A 26,880-nucleotide genomic window follows, 5' to 3' on the forward strand; every position below is an offset into this window, starting at 1 on the left:
GCTACAGGCGGCAGCGTTCATTGGGTGAGCAACTACGCTATCTCGCAATCAAGTATAACTACCACCTGCCACGGTGGCAGGGTGGACGCGTTGCCTATCCAGCGTCCAGATCAGAACGCACTGAACGTTACCGATGCCAAACCCCGTGTAGTTGCCCGATACACCATAGATTTTGCTCTCTAGCCAGGTTCAAGAGTAGTTGAACGCCACTTAATTTATTTTCCGACGCATGGTGCCGACAGCCACAACGCCGGCGGCTTTTCAACCGAATGAGCTGTATACGCTTTCGCCTATTATTTACCACACAAAAGGGTTGCTGCAGATATTGCAAGTACAAACTATTAGCAGTGTTCGCAGGAGCTTTTTTTAGCGTAAGCCTGGTAGAAGGAGGAATGAAAGATCTAATTTAATCGCCTTTAGAAATGTCACAGAGCTCTTTGCAGACATCTAAGAGTTTAACGCTGAGATGGCCTCTTCAAGAACTGTGCATCGAGATTTATATGGTGTGAAATGCTTGATAGAAATAACGAGCTGTTTGTTTAAGGAAATTAAGAAGGCTGCCGAAATAGCCAGGTCACGCGGCTAGTTCAGTAGAGCACCCTCCGTATCGCTAAGAAAAAAAGGACTCAGTCAAATGTATTTATTGATGTGTTCTCGAATACTGTCGAACGTCCATGATTTACGTGCCCTCTATGGGATAAGAAGCCTCCGTGTCAGCACTGTTGAAATCATCGCTCACTGTGTGTACTCGCCCAGTCCTCCTGTATGGTTTCTGTGCTTTGTTTAACTCAAATGTGGATTCACTGCAAGCCACGGAAGCTACGAAATTAAGAAAAATCGTTCTATCGAAAGCTTCCTTCGGGGTGTGTTTCGAAGGCTGGTGTTCTCGATTTTGGGCTAGTTCATCAAAGGAAACGTATAACCTTTCGAAGCCTAAAATTGGGCTCAGGGGCAGTGCGGCTGAACAAGTTGCTAAGAATGCAAACTAAAAGACGCAAAAAAATAATGGAAGAGTACCAGAAACAAAGTATTGCAGAATTGACGTAGAGGTACGCCCGTAGATATGAGAAAGCTGGCGGAGTGGGGCAGTTGAATTAGATTGCCTATGAGTAGCCTTGGCATGCTAACAAATAGCAAGATGCAAGGCACTAAGATATTCCAGCCTTGTTTAAAATACCTGGCATCACTGGTAGACATTTTTGTAGCAGAAAATTCAATTTCGGGGGCTCGGAATCAAGAATCCATCATTCATTTTCCTTGTTCTACCGGAATAAAAAAATTCAGGGGGCACTTTGACTGTCTAAAGTGCGTAGAGGCGAAAGCGTTTTCCGCACCACTTTGACTGCTTCTGTGGAACTGGTGGCGTCACATGTAATTGAGTACTAATTACTAAGTGATGACAAATCACTTAGTAGATGACAAATCACTTAGTAATACTAATTAACGGCTAATCAATGACGCTTAAGCTTCGCCTTTAGGAGTGGAACGCGACAGCGTTTTGTAGCGCTGCCAGGGAGTCCACGGAACGCCACCACCCGTTCGGCGCGATGCCTTGCCGTTTGAACGCCACGCTTTTTGAGGAAAGGAAATGGCGCAGTAATGCTCTGTCATCTCGGTGGACACCTGAACCGCACCGTAGAGGAAGGGAGGAAGTGGGAGTGAAAGAAGAAAGACAAAGATGGCCCGTAATGAAGAAAATAAAAATTGTATTTCAGGAAAGAAAATTACGCAGTAACTGTCTCCCATATCTCGGTGGAAACCCGGCAAAATTCAGGGGGGGGGGGGGGGTGCATTTTTTTTACCTAAAGTGCGGTCACTGATGTGTGGTTCAGATGGAAAGCTTCGCCTCTAAGAGCGGAACGCGACAGTGTCGTGCAATGCTGCCAGGGAGTCCATAGAACGCCATCGCCCATTCGGTTCTATGCCTCGCTCGTCAGTAAATTGGTTTTTGAGGAAAGGAAATGTATCTGTCTCGCATATATGGGTGGACACCTAAACCTCGCCGGAAGGAAAGGGAGGAGGATGGCAGTGAGCGAAGACACCGTATTCACTAGACGCGCCTTTGTTCATTCCAAACCATCGAGCTGGCATGGCAGAGTGGATAGCATGCTGGTCTCGCACTCCGAAGACCGGGGTTCGATTACCGAGCTCGACCAATTTCCTACTCGGTTTTATTTATTTATACGGCCTGACTAGAAAAGTTAATTAGGCTAATTGGGTAATTAGGCAATTAACTAAGCTCAGTTCCACTTACTTGGAGCATCACTATGTGATCCCTTCACTTGGTTGCATGGTTACTAGCCAAAGTACAATTGGCCCCGTTTGAAATTGGCGCACTGTGACGTCATGACCGTTTCAACCAACTGAAAAGCTTGACATTTCTGTCGACAACTGCTGCTCACAACGATGAGACATTAAAGGCTTTCGCCTTAAAAACATTGCTAAAAGAAAGCAGTAAACTAGCATATGAAGCATTTTCCCCGAGTGCACCTATGAGCCAACGTAACCTTTCTTAACTAAGCCTAATCATCAGACGACAGTTTTCGTGTTAATTTAGCTGTTCTTGAACGCAAGAAGTTTTGAATAAGACTTCAAAGGGGAAGCCATAAGATGTGAGCGAATCCGCTAAGCCGAAAAACTGTTTCTTTTTGTTTGGTGCGGTTTTGTATTACCCGTTTTTCGATAAGAATGTGGAGCTTAAAATATCTCTCGACTGTAGAAATGTCCCATTAGGCTGTCGTGAACTATAACAAAGTGTCAGACTCCCGAGAAAGACTCCCGGGTGCAAACCTTTAACGCTCAAGGTTTTAGTTTCTTGACAGGAATGCACACAATTCATTGACTTAGGCAGATATTACTGAGTGATTTTATTTTCTTGGAAGAATTCTGAGAGAAAATGACGAAACAAAAAGCCTTGAACAGCCAGAAGAGAAACATTGCGGGAGGGGGATAGCTTTTACGTATTTCTGTAAAACATAGAGACACTGTTCTTTACACATTCTAAGGGCAATGCATATCATGACATAACTTTTTCGTATGTGCCATATGGATAAAAATAATATTAAAAATTGTCCCCCTCGTAACGGTTCATATTGTCCTGCTACTCTATGAAGGCACTTGCTCCTGCCACTTGGACATGTGCAATTCACACATTCACTACATAAACAAACTCTGCCTTGTAACCATACACACGAAATGTACCGGTGTTTCAGGGAACACCTTAAAAATTAAAAAGGCTTTTTGGAGTAAAAATACGGCATTTGAGGCACAGTATTACTAGTGTTGGCAAACCAAGAAAACTGGTCAACTGTCTTAAGTAGTAAGCTGGTTAACTCATTTTTAACTTTTTACTTGTAGAGTTAGGCACCTAGCTGCAAATAGGTTGGTTGGTTTATGGGGTTTAACGTCCCAAAGCAACTGAGGCTATGAGAGACGCCGTAGTGGAGGGCTCCGGAAATTTCGACCACCTGGGGTTCTTTAACGTGCACTGACATCGTACAGTACACGGGCCTCGAATTTCTCCTCCAAAGAAATTCAACCGCCGCGGCCGGGATCGAACCCGCTTCTTTCGGGCCAGCAACCGAGCACCATAGCCACTGAGCCACCGCGGCGGCTAGCTGCAAATAGAGATTTGTACCCGGTCACTAGCATTTCGAAAGCTACCCTTGGCGCTCTGGCTTGACAAAGTTTGGCTTTTTCCAATAGCCACGTGGACTGCAGGGGCTACTTGACATGCACAAAAAAATTCGATATTTTATACATTACTTACTGCTTTTTCAGCCTTTCGCGCTCGAGGAGCTGTCTGTAATAACGCTGCCTTTCTTGTTTCGTCGTCCCGACCAGACTTCGAATGGCATCACGGAAGGTACATAACCAGGGCAGCCAGGGGTGATGTCTGCATAGAAACCATAAAAAGTGCTTATTGCAGCGCCAAAAAGCGAAACCATAAGCACATTTTAAAGGTGTCATTCTGACTTTAAGCGGCAATTTTTTGCGCCCCAAATGAAGTGCTTATCTGCAAAGTGTTGGAACTTCAAATTTTATTTGGATTAACATATGGAGTTTCGACTTCATTTTGGCTGCCTTTTTTTTCGCGGCAGTGAATATTTCTGAAGTGTGCTCTATACTCTCCCAAGTCCACTCTCCCTGCATTTCCTAACTTTTTTCTTTTTAAAATTTAGCGAGGGGCTAGATTCTTCTCCTCCAAGTAGTCAAGCTACAACAGAGGTTAGGCACCTGAAATGAATTGTACCTCATTATTGTCCCCACTCTGGTTCAGATGCTTTCCACACCGAGTGATCCTGGTCACTTTGCAACCTTTCGAAAATCCACCCCATCTCATCCCGCATTCTTATCCAACCCTTATTCCTTTCCCTATTCGTACTGCAACAGGCGCCTGGAGCAGGCTTACACTTCCCTCTGCTAAATAACAAGCACAGGATGTCTGCCAGATCTTAGTTACTAACACCTGCCAACGACGTGCCCAGAACCACTGCATGTTTTAAGAATGCTCGAATCAATTACAGTTTATTGTATCCAGGAGCACCCTTTCATTCATGAGAGGGCATTTCTCATAATATTTTCATTGCTTTTTCTGGCCGGCGTCACATTCAGTTGCCCCATGATTTGTGCGTACGCTTAGATACTTGTATATCTCACGTCTAAATACCTTCCAATTCCGATATTCTGATATATAATCATTGGTTTGGTTTGGTTTGGTTTGGTTTATTGGGGTTTAACGTCCCAAAGCGACTGAGGCTATGAGAGACGCCGTAGTGAAGGGCTCCGGGAATTTCGACCACCTGGGGTTCTTTAACGTGCACTGACATCGCACAGCACACGGGCCTCTAGAATGTCGCCTTCATCGAAATTCAGCCGCCGCGGCCGGGATCGAACCCGCGTTTGTCGGGTCACCAGCCAAGCGCCGTAATCACTGAGCCACTACTCCAGGTTGTCGAAATTATTCTGTGGATCTCCAGGTGGTCGAAATTATTCCGGAGATCTCCACTACAGCACCTCTTTCTGTCTTTCTTCTTTCACTTCTGCCTTCCTGTGTTCCCTTATGGCGCGGTTCCGGTATCCACCGAGTTACGTGAGATAGATACTGCTCCATTACGTTTCCTCAAAAACCAATTTACATAATCAATTTATGCAATATGCGCTGGAGATCTGCAAATAATGATGCTAACGTATTGAGAAGAGGCTATTTCTCAGCTCGATACATGTTCCAGAATCGATCGTCGCGTTGCTCTCCAAAGGCCAAGAAAAACAATACATCGCACACTTACCATTTTCCCAGTTCTCGCCTTCTTCGCTCTCTCCGGCTTGCCTCTCTCCTTCTGCAGAAAGATGAAATTCGTGTCTCGTGATGAACAACAACTACTCCAGATGACTGGGTTTTAGAAACTGATAAATGATGTACCTTATGACTACATTTGGTTTGGCCGCGGCTTGGAAACCGCGTGAGATAAGCTAAATGGTTGGTAAATATCAGTCAGGAAGAGATGGAGAGCAAACTGAGCGCAAACTGTTTCTGCGTATGACGTAAGATGGGATCTCGAGTGCTGCAGTGGACTTGGGTTCTTTTCTATGCCCAGGTGTGCGCATTGCAGAGCTCTCCTCTGGCTGTAATTTGTTCATAGGCCCGGACCCACGCAGTAACCTGACCTACGTGGCCCAGCTCTTGAATTGCACAAGCCCGGGTCAAGCCCGGAAACGACGCGAAAACCAAATGCGCTTTTCGGTAACGCCAGAGGGTTCTTGTCTCTGTCATGTACTTGAATGAGCCCAGCGTCGCAAATAAAGCAATGGGTTTTTATTATTTATTTTTTGTATGCATAGTATCAGGCATGGTAATGCTTTTGACGTCCAAGGAGATATTCAAACTGGCAATATTTTATGTTTTAATTTCAGCCAGAAATTATTGTTTCGTGCCAATGGTGGTAATGAAGTTCGCGGCCCTGTGCATTGTTTGCCGCGTCTCAGTTCGCGATAAAGGAATGTAGAGTTGTTTTTTTCTGCCCTCCGCACAACTGCAGAGAAGCAACTGAGAGAGAACTGCAACTGAGTCACACTGGCTACCCAGCCGAATAAGGGGAGCTGGATAGCGGAGGATTTCGAGAATAGCGGAAAGGTCAAACCCCTTCCGGGAACATGTAAGTAAGGTCGCATCCCACTGTGCACGTTCTTGAGCAAAGACGGATCCACGTCACGTGGCTTTTGTCCCATGTCTACGGCAACGCGCGTTGACAGCTTGAGGCGCGGTCAACAGGACATTGCCACGCTATCTGCTGGCATGAAGACAGTTTGTAAGCGAGGGTACTGAGCAGATGGGCCTTGATGTGACTTTCCTCGAACCTGGGTTTACCAGAGGCAGAAACAACCTGCACCGTGGGAAATCGAGAATGTTTGCAAAGTTCGTGCGAGGAAGAGAGAAAACTCCGAAATCTTGATGGTGGAAAATGTACATATTTGTACAGTGTTCATGGAGGTCAGTTGTCTTCTTTCCAAAACCATTGATTGGCTGTGTTGTTCTTTCCCAATTGGTGATTGGTGGCGTTTTCCTTTCACCAGTGATTTATTGGGTGGAGCCTTATAGAGTTACCTGATTGGTTGCTGTCTCCACCGAGGGCGGGGTCATAGGGTTTCAAACCAGCTGTTTCGGCTGGACCGAGGACTGGTTTCTTCACGTAAAACAACTAGTCAGTCAAATGTAAATAAGTTTTCTCCTTGTTTGTATCTTCATTTGTTTTATTGATTGTTAATAAAAAACCTCTCCATAAGTGTCCTCTAGCCCCGTGATTGAGCAATATCGAATTTGCAAGACGTCAAGCACCCTTCAATAATAGTCAAACGCAATTTCCCTCTACAAGACTGAGAGGGAAACTCAACTGTGATGAAATATTGAAGCGATTTTCGGCAGTGGATATGAGGTTTGGTTTGGTTTGGTTTATGGGGTTTAACGTCCCAAAGCGACTAAGGCTATGAGAGACGCCGTAGTGGAGGGCTCCGGAAATTTCGACCACCTGGGGTTCTTTAACGTGCACTGACACCGAAGTTTTAAGAATAAGACTCGTTTCTTCACATACAAAATATGCGCTCTTAGTTTTGCTGTGTGCATCCGAGGTTAACTGCTCATCAAGGCATATCGAAAGGCACTTTCCAACCGCATACGTTTGGTGAAACATTGTTGGTTGGTTGGTTGCTTTATGGGGTTTAACGTCCCAAAGCGACTAAGGCTATGAGAGACGCCGTAGTGGAGGGCTCGGGAAATTTCGGCCACCTGGGGTTCTTTAACGTGCATTGTTGCTTTGAATCTTCCTATAACGGGCAACGATGCTATCGAAAATAGCCACCTTGTTAGGCACTCGTTTCAATGATGGAGACAAACCTCATGGTGCAGGAATGGTAGCTTCACGTTTCACCCCCTGTGTTGCAGCGGGGCAGTTCAGTTGCAGCCAGAAAGTCGCCCCATGCACTTACCGACTCGCCGGCAACCCGAGGAAACGGGACAGCTCCTGAAGTCAGAACGTACGAGCCGGCTGCTGAATCCCTGATCCCGGGATTCTAGCCCCAGTCCACATCCAAAACGCTGAGTGCCACCTGCGAAGAACGCCTCATATTGATGCTAATGTCGTACAAAGGATGCAGTGAATAGCGACGGTGCTTCTCGCTTATAGGAGACGTCAATTGCACCATAACCTAGAAACTCTACGAACAATGTCCGCCACGGTAGCTTGTTGGTTATGATCTTTGGCTGCCGACATGGAAGACGCGGTGGTTCGACCCCGGACGAGGCACTTGCGTTGTGATGGAGGCGAAAGGCTAGAGGCCCGTGTGGTGTGCGAGTCACTTAGGTAGGTTTCAGACGTTGAGTCGCTTCGGGACGTAAAGTCTCACTAAACGAAACAAATCTAAAAACAATTTTTGGAAAACGTGATTGCGGTGTGGCCGATGTGAAGGAGAGTAAAACAGAGTAAGTACCCAGTTTCTAGTAGGGGTGTGCGACTATCTGATATTTTCAAATTTGGAATTCCATATTCTCCTTTTCGTTTAGCTGAACTACGAAAATAGTTCATGCTCAATGTTATTCAAAACGAATCTAATACGACTCCAAGTGTTTGAATAGTTTTCGAGAGACTTTTCTTTGACGCCTGCTTCAAAAACAGGCCCCACATCGACATCGTATACTACGCTGCTGCGAATAATCTTGGTTTTGTGTGCTGCTACGCGGACCATTATTGCAGCGCTCACAACGCAGAAACATGCGGCCTCCGAGACTCGAGAGTTGCGGCAGGGTGCAGCCAGGTTCAGTAAACTCTTGATTAATGCCAGATATCACAAGCCTATGGTCATAACTCTTCTCATCCCTCTCACCAAATGAGATTTGGCTCTATTGGAAATTTTTTGGGGCGCATAAAACAACCACCACACAGCCAACATACTCGTTAGGTGCTGCGCACCTCAGATTGTGAAATCTATCGTCCATCTCTCTACAGTTAGAGAGCAAGCGCTAGCTGTTCGTTGTCTGGCATCGATATTCATTTTTTGCGAATGTTCGTATAATTATAGCGAACAACCTAGTAGACGATCGATTTGGATTTCATTCACTGCACTCTTCTATATTCGATTCGGTTTATAGACTAACTGTCCTATTCAATTCTTCTTCCAAAATGCTACTCGCGTACCATTCCCGACTTTCAGGGCAGTCTCACATTTTCTAGAACACGGGTGTCCAACGGTGTCTTGATTTTAGGGTAGAGCTTTCGTAATCACGCATTTGCTAAGCTGCCAGACGTTAAGTATTTCCTTCTAATTTATTCGCCTCATTCCAGTGCGATAAAACGGGCTGTAGTTTAATTTTTCATTCCAATATTCACTTCTTCACTGTTCCGCTTCAGCAGAGGAATTTGAAAATTCCTCTGCTTTGCCTTCCGTTGCTCAATAACTACGAAAAGACAAAAACACTGCCTTATTCAGAAATTATCGAAAACATATCACCGCCCTACTGAAAGAACCTATATGACGAGTTCCATAATTCCATACGTCTCCATAAAAAGTCTTATCGAGGCAGTATGGAGCATATGCAGTAGGTATAGACTATACGGAAGCTCGTATGTAATCTTACGTTCTTTTTATGAAGGCACATACACTCTCATTTAGTCATCACGTTCAATGTTATGAACACCATACAGACAAGATAAGGATCTCCATATGATTTCCTAATCTTATGGACCCCATATTCCCACTATAAAACTCCGTGAAAAGATAGGTTAAGGAATATTTCCCTTTTGCCTTTTGATAAAAAGATGTATTCTTTGCTAAACGAAAGCCAATCCACATGAAGCATTTTTACCTTCTTACGCTGAAAAGAAAAAACAGACAGTGGTTCACGAAGAGTAGAGAGACCCCTCTCCAACAAAAACACGGTTATGGTATGGAAGTTTCGTTTACGCAGGTTTAATGTCCAAAAGCGGCTCAGGTTATGAGGGACGCCGTAGTGGAGGGTTCCGGAAGCTTCGACCACCTAGGACTCTTTAAAGTTGATATTCATTGCACAGTACACGGGCCTCAGAATTTCACCTCCATTAAAATTCGATGGAGGCGAAATCCTAGAGGCCTATGCGCTGAGCGACGTCAGGAGCCAAAAAACTAGACACGAACTAAAGATATCCATCCTGGTTTCTAAAGAATTGCACTTCTGTTCAACATCCACGGCAAATAAACTGGGGAATGAGCAACTTTTTCGCCCTTCCTCTGCATACCCTTAGCGAAAAGAGGATGTGCTAAAAATGCATTTCAAACGTATTGTATTAATTTCATGTTTATTTCGCATTTATTTGTCCCTATGCTTAAACTGCAATACGAATGCTTTCTAAGTATACTAGGAATAATATTTTAAACGTTCTTAAAAATACGTGAAAAGTACATTTTTGCTCGCTTAGCATATTTATAATGCATTAAAAATATAATAAAAATATACATTAGAAATATACTAAAAATATACATTTAATACATTAAAAATGTGTTTACTCGGGCTTAAAGAAAGTCTACTGGTCGGCTCCATGGAATAACACGGATTAATTCATCAACTGGAGAACAAACCGTACACGGGTATTTATCATTAATCAACAGGAGTCTGATATTATACGGTCACGTGATTGAATGGGAGCGGCAGATACCTACATACAGCATACCAAGACGACAGCGACACAGCAAACAACAAATCCTACGACAAGCGCTATACTTGCCTTGCCGTATATATACCCAGCGAAAGCGACGCACTATTTTGCACGGTGATACCTTTTTTTTGCGCAAATACTGTGGGCTTCCAAATTATCGCAGAAGTACCCTACTGGTCGCGTTCGAATCTGGGATTAATTGAGAACGGAATTGCTAGTTGAAACTTGCGTCAGGCACAGGTCAGGAGTCGAACTGTCAACCAACAGATACATGGGCGCGTAAGGGAGCCGGTCTGCCCTGCCACACGGGGTCCTTTCCGCTGGCTTATTCGGACCCAGAAGTACCCAAGGCGCTTTTGCTGGTATAATGCTATCACGTTCTCACACGGAAATGTTCGAATGACATTGGGTGGAATGGCATTCGAGAATAGGAATGACATTCGGACTCGATGGACTGCCGCGGTGCTGCACGACACTTTCGAAACGCATTCGAAAGCCTCAGCTCGTTTTCAGTGTACAGCGACGACGACGACGGCGGTCACACTAGTCCGACAACGACAGTATATATCACGCTGAACAACAGCATGTAATTATAGTGAAATATCTAGTCTACTATAATATGATTCTAGAGGGACACGTTTTTCAGGCCAACGACACCGACGAATCCTGTCGGCGGACGGTCAGCCTTGTCGGCGGCTGAGCGAGAGCACGGTGATGAGGCGGCGGTGTGTGCATGCTCGCGCTTCTAAATGAGCGAAACGAACGGCTATATTTCACGTGTGCATACCTGAGCACTCACCAGCGATAAGCGCTTGCCAAATCAGTTTCAATCGACGACGGCTCTGTTCCCTTCCGCGACGACTAGGCCCAGCGAGTTCGCAGGGTTGGATCTGTGATTTCGGCGGTTGTGAAGAGCGAATCACAAGCTTTAGCGAATGCAAATGGTCACCAGGTGTAGTTTTGGCAACAGTGACCTTAAATCAACTATTGCTTACATCGCAGGGCACGCGTACGATGAACGGGAATCGCCGGTGTGACCCAGACTGCCGAGCCGTGCTTTACGGCCAGCAGCAGTCGTCGCCGTCGCTAGCTTGTGGATAACAAGTTAGGCCGTTTCAGTTAAAGCGAACAGTCGCCATACATACTTATGGATAAAGTAGTTTAAAAAAAAGTACTGGTCACGTCGGAGAAAGCCGGGACAAGAAGCGAGAAGCGCCAGTCCTGCGCGATGCCAACAACCCGGCTTTCTCAGGCGTGCGATCGCATCATCGCTTCCTACACATTGTAGCACTGCGTAAACAATCACGAGTACAACCAGTAAAAAAGAAAACAGATTGTTTATTAGAACCAAAGCGCAGATTGCGTTTTATGTTATGTAAACAAGCGATGTAAACAACAGTATGAGTGCAGTCGTCCTCATCGGCGCACTCCCGGGGAAATTTCATGCTGACGCCGTTAATATTCATTGGCGTAATATTATCTTCAAGCACTCCCTTAGAACACATGTAGCATCGTTAGATGACATTCGGCTGGAAGGCATTCGAAGCGCCCGTGTAGCAGGGGAATAAGTGGTGATCACCTTCCTGCTAGAAGTTACCATAAACGAAAGGATGACAAGAAAGGGAAAGTTTTCACTCTTCGCTGAAACGTCATTTCGAGCCCTAGATTGTTCCACGGTAGCTTGAAGTGTAATGCAAATATGTTTACGCGGACAACCCATTTGTTAGAATTTAAATATACTTCAGACGGATTAATTGCGTATTTACGAAAGTACACTTTAAATAGATGGCCAGCACCAAAATGCGATGTCCCGAAACTCGATTTTGAGCATTAGATTGTTCAACGACAGCTTGTAGTGCGCTGCAAATATGCTAATGCGGACTGCCAATTTGCTAGAATTTCAGTGTTCTTTGGACGAATTAATTACGTATTTACGGAAGTACACTTCAAATACATTGACGACACGCAAATGCCATTTCCCGAAACACGATTTCGAGCACTCGACTGTTCATGGCAGCTAGAAGTGTGCAAAGACGTTTAAAAGGACTGCCCGTTTGTTAGGATTGAAATATATTTCGGATGAATTAATTTCATATTTACGAAAGTTCACTTTGAATACATTGACAAGATGCTAAAACTGCATACATATACGTTTACAAGGGCTGCCCGTTTTCTAGAATTGAAGTATACTTTCGATTAATTAATTGCATATTTCCGAAAATACACTTTTAATACACTGACAAGATGCTAAAACTGCATGCATATTTTTTCATGTATTTGAAAAGTGCTCGAAGTATGCTTTAAGTGAGGTATTTTTGGCACATTTTAAAAATATATTTCGAATACCAAGCATGAAATTTCAGAAACGTATTTCCTGCATATTTTTAGTGCATTCAGAATACAAAATATGTTTAAAATACATTTTAAATAGACCTCCGTATATTCCAAACGTATTAGTTTTTGCTAAGGGTACGTAAATGCAGAGCATCGTTCCAGAATTGTGTGGTGGCAAAATGTTCAGACACGGATTTCTCATTTACTTTATGCTATGGTCTCAGAATACACGTGTTTTGAGGTAATCAGCACTTCCCGCGCTCGCAGAAACTGAAAACAGCAAAACACAAAAGCGAAGAAAGCAAGATCTCGTAAAGCAAGCATTAAGAGCCAGCTTTACTGGAAACACCTTTTAAAAAAAGGTCGATAAATGTTATGCGCCTTCTTCAGAAAACTGCGCAGACCCAAAGATGGTTCTTTGTGCAGATCCCTTAGTTTCGCCTACATAGTCATTCACATCCGAAAGGTGATCGCAGAAATCTTTCTGGTTTTGTTTTTGTTGCGTAAGCAACACTATGGTAGTCGCACAGATCTCGACACTTTCCTCACTGCACTTGACTACCCTGGAAACGTGGTGCACAGGGTAACAGGAAAACGCAACTGGCTCTTTGTCTCACCTCGAACTGCTCCCTCTGGCATCCGTGGTGGTCTGGCTCTCGGAAGGGCAGGTACACCCACGTGACGAGTGCACAGTGGTAGCCGGAAGCATCTGCGGTTCGAGAACGAAGGCTGAATGAGTGTGACCTGCCTGCTCAAAGCCTACTCCACACTGAGAAGATATCGCGCATCCAAAAACAAACGCAACAGTGTTTCAATGCCACGCATGTGGCGAATATTGTATATACACGGCGTTTCGCCTAACATGAACAGAGGGTTTAAACAAAGTAGCTCACCGGAGCTGGACGAAGCCTACATATTACTTGCCATTGTGTGGTGCTCCTCACAGTCTCTTTCTGAATTTTGCGTTATGAGTTCATTAAATAACATTAATTATTTAAATTTTCGATTATTCACCTTAATGTCACGTGCGTTCCCTTAATTTCGAGATTGGTTTACTGGAGTATAACGCCCCGAGGCAACTCAGGCTATGAGGGACGCCGTAGTGAAGGGCTCTGGAAATTTCGACCACCTGGGGTTCTTTACAGTGCACTGATATCGCACAGCATGCGGGTCTCTAGAATTTCGCCTTCATCGAAATTCGGCCGCCTTGGACGGGATCGAACCCGAGTCTTTCGGGTCAGCAGTCACTACTGAGCCACCGCAGCGGGGCCCTTAATTTGAAGAGGTGGACAAAAAAGAACAGATCTAGTTTTTTACAGCAGCGTGTCTCCGACGTGGTTCTTTTTGTCGGCGTTTGAAGAAAGCCCGGGAAATGTGGAAAATAAAAAGTGACTGCGCTCATGCGCTACCATATTGCAGGACGCCCAACCGTATTTTGAATGAACGAAACATGCGCGCTGACAGTGCGTCAGCGTGCGCGAGTGGATGGCAGCCACTAAGTTTCATGGACTGCAAAATGATAAAAAAATGGAGGCTACCTTGAAATACCTGACTTCACTGGTTTTCCTTCCTTTTCTGTTTTGCCTATGCGTTTGTTCAATAGGAGCTTCATTTTAATTGGCTGAAGATGGCCTGTTTATCACTTACCGCAGAGGACAGTGTTTTTTTATGATCAGGAAGAATGTGCTGACGCAATATCCGGACTATGCTGACAGCGGCGTCGGCCGCTCAGCTTAGGACTCAGGACGCGCTTGGCAGCGCTACAATGCGGAAGCGCAGGAGCGCTATCACGTGGTTTTTTATGTTTAATTGCTGGAAAAAAAGGACCATGTAGAAATTATGATGTTACAAGAAACTCGGTCGGTTGTTTCGTAACCCAATCAACAATTTAACGAAGCGCAACTGACCTTTAAGTGAATAATAATTCTTGCATAACTCGCCCAACAGGAAGTTTTATGACAAGTGTAAACGGACAGAACTTTCAGGCCACTGTACAACAGATCTTAAAATGCTTTAACACGGCCTTATCTCCCTTAACCATCACGCATGAGGTGCCAGAAGACAGGTCTATTCAATTTTTGGGCATAAAACTCCACCTCCAGGGACGTCACACCTGCTGGTCCTATCCGCCATGGTGCAAAAAACCGGGCCTTCCGTTCCATTCGGCTCATTCTAAGATAGTAAAGCGGGCCATCGCTAACATATGCCTCTCCAACGCGCTCAAAAAGTCCTGTACACATTGTACAGAGTCTAGTTTTCTTAATCAGTGCAACAGGCTAAGGGAAGCAAGTTACCCTCCTCATCTTTTGGTTTCTGTCGCTCAGAAGTTGCTGAAGCATACAATTTCTCAGTTCGGAAAGGCTGAACCTAGCGAGCCTATTCCAAAGATGAAAACAGACACAAACAAAAACTGACGGTTATTCCATATTGCCACACACTTTCCCACAACCTCAAGTGGATAATGAGCCGTGCAAAAGTATAGTTGGTATTCTCCGCTACCGACAAGTTATCAAACCTGTGTAATCGAGTCAACCCTCGTCCTAAAAAAACTATAAATTGCAAAAACAACCATAACAACCAGTATGTCACATGTGAAAAAAATGAAATCTATTCTGGTTTGGTTTATTGTGGTTTAACGTCCCAAAGCGACTGAGGCTATGAGACGCCGTAGTGAAGGGCTCCGGAAATTTCGACCACCTATTCCGTTTAAATGCGGCCGGAAGTACATGGGCAAGATAGGCAGATGCCTCAACGATAGGCTGCCAGAACACAACAATGATGTCAGGAATGGTGTCAAGGGGCATCTTGCTGGCCACATCAACGCTAAAAAAAAGAAGGAAAAACAAATAAGTTATCCTGGCTGTGATCCGGATTTCAAAAGCTCTGTTGTCATTGATTGCCACAAAGATCAGCTTACTAGGGAAATTATAGAGGCCTTCAATATACATTCGCAAAAGGAAGATACGTGCGTCAGTGCTGCCTCAGTGTTTCTATCTGACAAGGAAATGCTTTTCATGTCTCCTAATCTGTAAATCCTGTTCGACGATAACGCTGTTTGAGTGCTTCCTTACTTCAAATGCTTTATCTCCTCTTGTCTGTTTTATTCCCTGGTTTCATGCAATAAACTTCAGTTGTAAGTTAGGTTGTGGTGGTGAAAAACTTATTAGAAGGCCTAAAACAAAACAAAATTATGCAGCAGCATTGCGGGCGGCCTTCAAGCTGCCGGTTGTGGCGTCCAGGCCATGCCTAGTCGCCACGTCCTCTGCCCAGGTCACCAGCTGAAATTGGATATTCGGCTGGGTGCTGGACAAAGCAGCCTCCCACTGCTGCGGACTGTTTAGGTGCCAAGAGGCAGGGCGCAAGTGTGCTGGGAAGGAGAATAGGATATGAGCGTAGTCGGCTCTTGGGCTGTCACATAAGCGGCAGGCCGGCGAGTACTCTCCGGGGTGGAGGAGGACAAGACGGGGGGGGGGGGGGGGGGGTGAGAAATGTGTGGGCCTGAAGGTGGCGCCACAAGCGTTGGTGCTGCTGGGAAAGGGATTTGTGCGGAGGGGGCAAAGTGAGAAGAAAGAGGTGGTAATGTAAAGTGTAAGTTAGCGCCCGTCCTGTGTGTCTCCCCTGTGTCCGTGTCTTTTTAGCGCTATGGGGCAACTGAACCATCACCAACTCGTCCAAGCTTCTACTCTACCGATTCTGATGTGGAGTACACGCTGGGCTGCTTGGTGGCTGTGAAAGAGGGGAGATTTTTAAAACTGTAATCAAAACACACTGGATCTCTTGCAGCCAAACTGAATAACAAAGACATGTCACACCTAACAATCAGAGAAAGCGTACAACCAGCGAGCGACGTTATGCTTCTATTTACGCGAACGGGCGCTGCAAACTAAGTGTGCTTACGACACTCGTATCGATTAATTACTATGGCAGAAAAACACTTGTCTGGCCCATTGCGTAATTCAACTAAAAAGCGCTAAAGGACTACATCGGTCGTACGAAGATTTTGTTTAATGTAAGACGGACATCAAACGTGGGGAATAATAATAATATTACACTGATACGTTTGTCTTAAATCCCGCATTACAACAAAAAGAGCTCTTACAGCATTAGCCTCAACCATTACTTATATTGTGCGGTTATATAATTTTTCTCGCAACATGGGAGCGAAAACGCTGTTTATTCTAGTAATGTTTCGTCACTCCGATAACTCATATACCCAAAAACAATATGTATTTACCTCCGGTCATCGTCTGGAAGGGCGCCTCAGTTGTTTGTGGCCCAGCTGTATTGAAAACAAAATGAGATATTATTGCTTTTTAGGGCTACAAGGCATATAAAGCAATGCAGCAAAAACAATTCCCCGAACTAAGCCTAAGGGGCTGGAGACAAGTGGCACTCGTTCATTTCGCCAAATAAACTCCAACGAAGCTGCGCAGTAATTAGCATGATAAAGACTTCAATGAATGACAATCAAGAGCGTTAAAACTGTACGGAATCTCTCGGGCGATTCATTTGACTGGTCGATAATACCAATAATAATCTTTATTCAGTATAATCCGAACATACATAAAACGGAAACGCCGAAGCCACTAGGGGGCTGGCGCGGCGACAACCGACAGCCACGGCAATCTTCGCGCTACTTCAGAGCTCCATCACAGGCAAAAGAGATTAAAAGACGTAAATATAAAGAATAAAAAATTTGGCACAGAACAGTATGGAAAAGCACTGATAAGATTTTAATTCATGTTAAAGGTTCTCTAACGCTTGAACAGCAATATGCAGTTTTTTGCGGGTGGTCAAAGAAAATAAATCGTCCGGTAATTCGTTAAAGATAGCTGGTACGTAATATTGTCTAGTTGCTTTGCCGTAGTGAGTGGGCACTCTCGGTTTGTGATAACGAGGAACATGTCTGAACGGTACCGGTTTCGTATTTATGTGCCTGTACGCGCTGTTCCAAAAATATTTCAGTATTAGAGTTTGTTTAAAGAGATTGTCAAAAAAAGGCAAACCGGCTGCGGCAAAGACACTGTTTGGAAAATTTTCCTCCGGCAAGTAGAGAACGCTTGTAGCCATGTTTTTCAAAATCCTATTAACCCGACATTTCCATGTGAAAGAGCAGTTAAAGAAACATCACATACCATATTTTAAGACACTACATTCCAGAGCCTGGGCGACTAATTTTCTGATAGAAAATGGCATCATAGTTCACCAATTAAACAACAAGCATGCAATACTTCTGAGTTTCTTGCAAATAGGAGTCATATGAGCATTCCATGGCAAATCACTGGCTATGTATATACCGAGACACGTAACCGACGGGACGCTAATTATAGGTTGACAAGAACACAAAGAGCAATATGAGGTGCGTAAAGATATGGAACGTACACTTGGTACATCGTTATGCGGGTTTCGAAAACAGACAAGTCTGGATTTGGTGCTATTTATTTGTATTAAATTTGAGGCAAACCAATCACTAACTTTAATAGCGTCCTCCTGAATGTTACCCAGGGCATATAAAAAATCAGGGTTGCTTGAAACCAGTAAAGTGTGATCGGCGTAAAGGAATATGGTGGATGCTTTCACATGGTCGCATATGTCGTTTAAATATAAGTTAAACAACAAAGGAGACAAAATGACTATTGCGGGACACCGCACAAGAGCCTTTCAGAGTCACTGCAGATAGGCCCAAACATGATTGCTTGAAAACAATTGTTAAGATAGTTTTTAATTAAAGACAAAAAAGGACCCCTAAGTCCATACGAGTACAGTTTAGAGCACAAAATTTGATGATTTACTGTGCTGAAAGCTTTTTCTACGTACAAAAAAAGTGCAGATGCCACCTCATTGTTCTCCAGGCTTTGGGGCAGTAAATCGGAGAGATTTTCCAATAGCACCTGTGTTCCTGACCCACTGACAAAACCGTACTGATTCCCATTCTTTAGGTCATCTTTAGTAATAAATGCATTCATCACAGAGAGTACATGTTTTTCCAATATCCGGGATACGTTGTTCCGCTGTACGTTGTACAGAGGAACAACGTGAGTGCTTTTCAGTGATTCTGGCCATGTACCACTTTTAATTATGCCGTTTAAGATAAGCAGCAAAACATTTTTCAGAGCTGTAATAGTTCTTATCAGATCACCTATGAAAATGTTGTCAAGTCCGGCAGATTTGCTACGCTTCAGACTAGACAAAATGCTGAAAAGATCAGATTCTGTCATAAGAGGAAGGAAAGCCGATGGTGATACGCTATTTGTCATTTTCGTCGAGCTCATAGTTTGGACTGCGATCCGTTGCTCAGCAAAAAAAAAAGTTATTAAACTCATTCGCCAAAATATGGGACACCACACCGAAATTGTGCTCGACTGATTCTTGAATGGAAAAGCGTTGGCTTCCACGTAACTGAATAATCCCTACCTCCTGGGATTCCTTTACTTGCACTAACATTTCAGTGCATACCACCTCCATGAAAGCGCATTCCTAGACCACTCCACTGCGTTGAATCATCCTAGCACATGGAGGACATAGGAGCACATGGAGGACATGGAGGACAGAGGACATAGTAAGATCGCGTCCGCAATGACGGGCGCTAACTGAACCAGCCAAAATCTTTAATTGGATATAGCGGTGAGGAGGTTCACATAGTCAGTTATCCGCACACTATGTCAGCCTGCTCGTTATAGCCTACGCAATAAAATGGTCTTACGGTATAAATTGTATTCTCGAAAATTTCAATAATAATTTTGCACACATAGTACATATGCGACTGACGTTTTGTCCAACATTGCCGTCACAAGGATTGAAATGGATTGCCACCCTGCGGCATATCTTAGAGGTTTGAATTCAACTTTTTTTATTACCAGATTCACAAATACAGAAGTGTCAGGAGAATACATTAGTTAGTTGTTTTGTTGTTAGTGGTTATTTATAAATAAAACTAACAATGCAGGAAATGCTGTTGCCAGCTACGGCATACACCATCTAAACCATCTAAAGCCCATAAATAAAGCCTTTCTCGGCACCGTTGTGAGTGTCTTTGACAGAAAGTAACCAAGGTACGACTATATCGCACGGAGAGTTGGTGATGCGAAGTGGCTAGCTATGTGCGGCCACACTCGATCAGCTGCGCAAGGTTCTTGCTACCAGATTCTGCGCCTCTCTTCTTCACTTGGTTTGCTAAAGTAATGCATCTAAACTAAAAGTGCTGATTTTACGATTGGAAAACTTTAGATTCTGTGGACGATCCCCCTACATTCCTCGCTAAGCCTCTCGATCGTAGATGCCTACGGTCTTTCCCGCAGCAGCGGTCACCATGGCACCCTGTCGACTGGTGACCCGAAAGACGCGGGTTCGATCCCGGTCGCGGTGGTTAAATTTCGATGGAGGCGAAATTTTAGAGGCCCGTGTACTGCGCGATGTCAGTGCACGTTAAAGAACCCCCAAGTGGTCGAAATTTCCGGAGCCCTTCACTATGGCATCGCTCATAGCTCTACTCGCTTTAGGACGTTAAACCCCATGAAGCAAACCAAACCAAACCCTCTTCATTTTCTCTCCCATATTCTAGGATTCCAAGGAATTATTAAAGAGAAAATGATCACATTTGTAGTTTTCTGCCATTACAACTAATCTGCAAAAAGGAATGTCATAAAAAGAGACTGTGGCTGCTATGAAGAAGTTCCGCGAAAAATGTTAGAATCTGAAATTTCGCCTGAATAGCTCAAAAATAACAGCCCTAATTGAAGCCCGTTACAGCAGGGCGGGCAACGAACTATGGTTCTGTGCTACATCGAAACGGATTCATCGAACTCTAGACCGTCACTTCGTGTTACGACTGATTTTTACAATTATGCAAGGAACAACGGATCCTATATAAACAAAAGCCAAATCATCCGTCACATTTTATCCCGAGGGCAAAGCTAAAATGAAGAAGCATGCGTTGGGCGAAAGAAAGTGCCAGGGAGAGTCCGGCCCCGCAGTCGTCGATTTCGATATTATGGCTACCACAGTGACAGCACCGCTTTACGTAACCGTAGCGCCAAGTCACCAACAGCTCTAAGCATTGAACAGTTTCTAGCGTGAAGATGAGCGCCATTTTGGCCACGACGTTCTGTAGGATGGAAGAGTTTTGAAAACAAAATGAATCCATCACGCTCTATTGTGGCCTATATATGGAAATTATAATAAGATGATCCAATGATCATCTACGGATCTTCCTGAACATGCTCGTGTCTTATTAAGTTCTCACCCGTCTGTTGGACTGCGTGACGACCACTACCACGCGCACGCGGCGCAGGTATTCCACACGAACTCAGGTCAGGCTCAGGCTCCGGGGATGTCGGGTGTTGGGCGGCTGGTCACACTGAGATGGACCAGGGGGTGATGGGCATCCTGCCATCGGAAATCAAACAGAATTCACTGAATATGCAGTTGTGCTGCCGGCAGGTGCGGGTATCTGCGAATCGCACTGACAAGACATTCACAGAGATGAACGGCCGCAGTTCTGTGGGCATGCTAAGCTCTCATTAGCTTCCAGCCACTGCCAGAGCAGCTTTGCTGCGCTAGGAATGCTGGGAAGGGGGGTGTCTGGGACCAAGGAGATGAAAAGCGGCGGTGATAGGGTGAAAGTATTAGTGGCAAGTACCAGACAATAACGTCCATGGTTCTGCGAAACGCGAGGAATTAAGTGCTAGCTCGAGAGCGACACCTTGCACAACATGTTCGCGAGGAGAGCGGCAGAGGAGGTCGAATAATTGCATAGTTTACAAAACGTGTACAGTCGTAAGGAATATGACAGGGAATAAAGCAAGAGAATTCATTTACTGATTACTCCTCAGTCATATTTAATAAACATAGTTATTTGATTTGTGTAACAAATTTTCTTCTTGGCGTATAACATCTAGTAGTCGTTCTAAAATTTAGCTGAAGAAAAGCCAGAAATTTCGTAGTTCTGTGCGAAAAGTTTGTTCCTCCTCATATTGCTCACGACTGTACATTCACCCTTCTACACGACTGGAAGCCACAATGACGAGCAGTTCGAATAACACGAGAGAGTTAAATTTTGGAAGTTTGCACGCAGGGATATGACCATCACGACTCTTGTATGAGCTAGCCAGATCGGTAAGTTAGTTGAGATGGCGTGGCAAGAATATTGCTGTGTATGTTACTTACCTCGTCTACGCAGTATGGCGACGCCTGCAGGAGAACCAAAGCAGGATGCATCGTTCCCCGCCGGATGCAAACATTCAATATAACCTGGTTGGCTTCGAAGACAGCTCAGAACGGAGGATGTAGGCACATTCCGGTCTGCGAATGGATGAAGCAGAATATAGCGTCCACCTTAGCGCAACACGGAAACATCCTAAGACAGGATGTGCGTGTCTGGAGAGGGTTACTTTGCCGAAAATTTCCGTATGTTTCTATAGCATTTGTGAAGTGAGTATGATGCAGACGGTGTCGGTATGGAATATGTGAAAAACACGTATGGAGAGGGCGTATGACGTATTGTACATTGTACAGAAATTGTATGGAAATAAAGTGGAAGGCGTACGGACTCCGCAGAGATAAGATAGTGATTTCTAACTGGATATAGATTTCTATATATTTTTTCTGAACTTATGGACTACATATTCTCATAATGACATACGACCGGCTAATATAAACCTATAAACTACCTATAAATTGTCTCCGCCTCGATTCCCGTATAAGTCCGGTCTTGTTTATTGTGTGGAACGTTTAGACTTGGAATGCGTCTGTGTATTCTAAGCTACAGAGTCTGTATTTTAGAATACAAAGAGGCATTAAGAGTGTAAAAATTGAAAACACTGAACTATACTGGATAAGTGTGTGCAAAAAGATGCTTAGGCTCTCTGAAGTCTGTTTGCATATATAACCATCTCAGTGCGTCTTGCAAGCGGCAAAAGTTAGGATAGAAAATAGGAATAAAAAGAACTCACTAAAAGCATTGACCTCACCAAGGGCAGCGGTTGGTTCAGCTGAGAGGCTATTGAGAAGGGGATGGTTTATACACAGATAGGCTGAGTATTTACTGGTTTAATGGAAAAACATTCGCCAGCAAAACAGAACGGTTTCTGGGCATGTTGAGGTTAATCGACGTTTGCGATGCGGCGAACAGATGAGTGGCACGTATATTTTTAACGTACGTAAGCCCTTGTTTGCTCCTTAAAGCACTGCGGGCATGACCGACAATCTAAGCGCAGACAGCATGTCTAGGAATGTTCTTCGGTAGTGACAAATTTTTCAGGCCGATGTGGGCATACATCATTTCTTAGTAATGGTGAGTAAAGCTCTCATTTAGCTGACCCCATGCGAAAAGGTTTAAACGTCTCGGTCCTAAGAGCTCTCGAGGCCTGCGGCATAAGTCTGACTCTGTCGACCATTCGTCAGGTGTTCAAAATAGAGCTACTACTGCCGAGTCTCCCTGCGATGGATTTTTTTAGAGCTCTCGCCGACGTTGTGAAGCATTAGAACCAAATTTGGCTTTTTGTCAAACGTTTTGTCACATGTGTCACAATTTGTCTTTGCTGTCACACTTCCCATGTACAACGGCATCAGTCGAATGATCAGCTGGTCCGGAACCGCGTATAGTGAGACAGAGAGGTATGACAACCCCAACTACGGACCTTACACCCGACTTCGCTGGGTTCCTGCTCTGGCTTGAATCACCGTAGTCACGGGCCCGCCACCCTCGGGTGACGAGAAGCCAACCTGGGCCACATATCCTCTCGGTTGAGCGATAGCCCGCACAACCTCCCAGCTTCGTGATGACAACCCCAAAGTGCATATTATGGGTAGCACCTGATGCCAATCTAGGAGATATGATGAACCGTGAGCTGCAGCCTTGAAGCCCTTTTCGGATTTAGAGTCCGGAGTCGCTTTGCGTTTGGCGGAACCGGTTACGAGAGTTAATTTGTGAGGCACACCGTCTGTATAACCACAAACTAACATGTCTGGCACTGTGGGGAGTGATATAAAATAAAGGCTACCGTGATAGTGACCGAGGAGCATCTGCTGAACTGCGGATATTATACAAAGCGCGGCTTATCACGTGAACGAGGGAATACGGAATACGAACCTGCTCCTGTTCTGCGCTCGTGCACATGTACAAAGGGCACCTGTGCAACTTAGCAGACCCTGTATGCCATAGAAGCACTCAACGTCCGATATACATGGCCAGCACTGCAGCTGTCGTGCCTCGTCCTTCATCTACCACTCCTGTAAGTGCCACTACTTTTTCCGAGAGGGCCGTAGGATACATCAGTTATAAAATATCGTTGCTTGCCTACAAATGGAGTCAGTAAACGGCCGAGCGAGAAGGTTTAGTTTGCACAACTTCTGATTGCGACTAGCGGTATAGCATACCGAATTATGGATACGCAGATACAGATAAAGTACTTCTGAAGTGGCACACAGACCAAGGCAACAGAAAAAAACGATGTGTTTTGGATCCAGCCTATTCTCTGCAAAGAAACTAACCAAATAATCAAAAAGCTTGGTCCGTGTTTCGAAAGGTCTCGGAGAGTTTTGAAGAGCTGGTCTAAAGGTTATTCATTAGTGACTGCGACATTGCAACTAGCGTGGAAAGCACAAGGACAGCGACAAAAGAAACCGACGGGACAGCACGCTAGCGTGCTGTCCCGTCGGTTTTTTTTTGTCGCTGTCCTTGTGCTTTCCACGCTAGTTGCAATGTCGCCGTCACTAACGAAAACCACCAACTAGCCCAACTGTCTTCCATGATCCAAGGTTATTCAAGCTGCCAAAAATTTATTTCGCTGCGGTCAAGAAAAGCAGCTCAACGAAAAGCTCCACATTAGAGGGGGACATACATGCCGGCTGCTTTCAGCATGAACAAACAAACACATCTTTGTAACATACTCATTCAAAAAAGTTTCTAGAAAACAAATCTTGAAAAGCACGTTGGGCTCGCCACCGTTCCGAAGGAACTCTTTGCTGAGAAGGAAAACTTCAAATCTACGGCTGTGCAATCGGCCAAGGTGGAGAAGATAACTTTGACACTTCTGGAAAAAAGTGCCATTTCAAGACTAAATCAGGAAGCTCTGACGTCGAAGGTAGAGCAGTTGAATTGAATTTTTTGTGTAGCCGAAACCCACAAAGCACTGATCTTTTTCGTTTTTGTCATCTTTGGCTTTTCCTACGCTTAAAAAATTTGGTGAATTGTCTTAAAACGGCACTGAGGCGGACTTACCATGGTGTGTGGAAGTAAAAGACCCGTGTCTTAATCACTGCTGTCTCGTGCTCCTTTCCCTGTTTGATCATCCTCCTGAAATATCGATAAAGATGTCCTCTGGGGAATCTAGCAAGTGACAACATTGCGCAGGATGTATTATGAACCCAACAATAGAATTTTAAGTTTCTTAATCACCTGCTATGCTTAGCCACCGGCCTAAATGTCATAAACCAAACTGATTCTTTACAAGAATTGGACGTCTCCAATCGTCGGCGTAGGTGAGTACCGAGAGGAACAAGCCTCTACTTTTCTGGATATTTTATACCCACAGTGCACTTCGCTTATTATTTGTGAATGTGCTAGAATGGACGATGGCGTGCAATGCACTCCAGGGAAGATAAAAGAATTTGTTCTCTCCTATTTTTGCCCTCCGCCACTCCTGGTTGGCTAGGCTTGAGGTTTACCTGAACCAATTAGAAGCAGGGTAAAAAATTAAAAGCAATAAATTTTGGATAAAAGCGTTGTATTATTGCTACCGCCGACATCGAAAACTCTCAGTGGACTACAAGCTGTATTTCGCGAGTAACAACATTTTCACCGAGAAAATCCACTAAAGTTCTGATAACTGGCGTTCACGCTTTTGGTGTGCATACTACTTTTGGTGTGCATACCTTTACCATCGAACATTCACTTAGTCCATTATAACTAGAGTTTTTCAAACACATACATAGAAAAAGTATTGCTGTCAGAAAAAAAGCTCGCCTGAGTGAACATGCATACGGGAAAAAAAAATCTGTCTTCGAGCCATATACACAAGTGCAGTGAGTCCTGCATAGTAGGAGCCTCTCAATACAGGTTTCGATTGCGACGGTTTTGTAGATCGAAACACCAGCTTCCCTGGGAGTAACAGCTACAGCCCACTAACAGGCACACAGGTATCAACAGATGCAAAGCGAAATGTAACACACAAGTCTGACGTGCAAGTAGTTCATCTCTCGAAGTACACACCAGAAAATGGCCAGTTCTAGGCCCTTAAATCTCACTACTTTGAGGCAGCTTAATTTACAAAAACTTGCTCGAAGATTTCTTGGAGCTGAGGTTTTTTGAAATTATGGTATTACAGTGTTTGGCAAAATAAATGACAACGTTAACGTGCCGCTGGAAACACGACCGGTAACACGTAACACTTATAGCTTTGGGGAGCTGTGTCAGGGTTTCCAGACTCATGGCCAAAATTAACTGAGCAAAAATATTTCAGTAACGAAGTCGTATTGTTGTACAGAACATTTAGCATCGTGGGCTAAATGCGCAACTGCAAGCGGCTCTTAGCCGACTGAATATGTTACAGCTATCTTTGCTTCGCATGTACAGCTAGGTAGGAAATCTTCAAAGTTATTTGGTGTTTTTAATGCGAAAGCATTTAGATTGTTCCACAAAAATTTCCGGCTTCTCTGGCACAGTATTTTCTCACTGGTCGAGTGAAGTCACGTGACCGTGTGACGTCATCACAACCTGCCCCTGTGGCAGTTCGCAACTGGCTGATTGGATTGATAGGTCACGCGACCCTGTGATGTCAAAACATGTCCACGGTTGCGGGTGGCAACCTGGTAGAAAATCTGACGAGTCTACCTAGTAGGAAATCTTAGGACCCCCAAAATTTTAAGCTGCTACCCCTCCACTCCCCCCCAAAATTCCCAAGGAGCCGTAAAAATAGATCCAGACTAGAAAATGGACAACCGTGGATAAAGGTTGATTACTGGGTAGGATTGTCCCACAGGTAACCATACGGAAGGTACTCAAGCATTCTAGAAGGGAGTGACTCATGCATATCCTTTAAGGGCAATGGAACCTGTTCCAACCGGAGTTTTGACGGGAAAATCACAAGAACAGCATTAGACACTCATTGTAGACATTGTATCAGACAATCTAATTGCTACTGCATTTTCCTTTTTTAGGACCGTGATTCAAGTGTTTTCCCTTTTGCAGACACTACGCCAGCAGCTTCGCAAGGTCAGCGTGGCTGCGCGCTGAACCGCGCCACCACCGCTTCGCCAGCTGTGCGCATGCGCGGAGTGACGTCATAGCCCGCAGCTGGTGTGCACGCCCCGCACCTCGCGGCTACTCTGACGGCAGAGCAGACACCGCCCCCCTCGTCGGTTGAGC

At 44.6% G+C, this 26,880-nt stretch overlaps 1 protein-coding gene across 15 annotated transcripts in view; it reads right to left on the bottom strand.

Annotated features, from left to right (window-relative positions):
• LOC149347632 (uncharacterized) overlaps positions 1-26,880 on the bottom strand; it is a 47,809-nt gene that overhangs the window by 257 nt on the left and 20,672 nt on the right. For 5 of the 15 annotated variants that reach the window (XM_089587225.1, XM_089587226.1, XM_089587224.1 and 2 more), the window contains 3 exons: positions 21,681-21,815; positions 16,750-16,794; positions 14,455-15,338 (listed from right to left, as the gene is read on the bottom strand). In XM_089587225.1, the coding sequence (XP_089443351.1) occupies positions 15,148-15,338; positions 16,750-16,794; positions 21,681-21,815 (371 nt within the window). In that variant the 3' untranslated portion in view covers positions 14,455-15,147. Of the gene's footprint in view, positions 1-2,545; positions 3,896-5,288; positions 5,340-7,482; positions 7,603-13,129; positions 13,225-14,454; positions 16,242-16,696; positions 16,795-20,757; positions 20,901-21,680; positions 21,816-26,880 lie in introns of those variants that run through there. The other 10 variants (XM_089587228.1, XM_089587227.1, XM_089587229.1 and 7 more) reach the window with 10 other exon arrangements.

This window comes from Amblyomma mixtum, chromosome 4 (assembly GCF_055824585.1).
Source record: "Amblyomma mixtum isolate Tamu chromosome 4, ASM5582458v1, whole genome shotgun sequence".
Lineage (NCBI taxonomy): Eukaryota > Metazoa > Arthropoda > Arachnida > Ixodida > Ixodidae > Amblyomma > Amblyomma mixtum.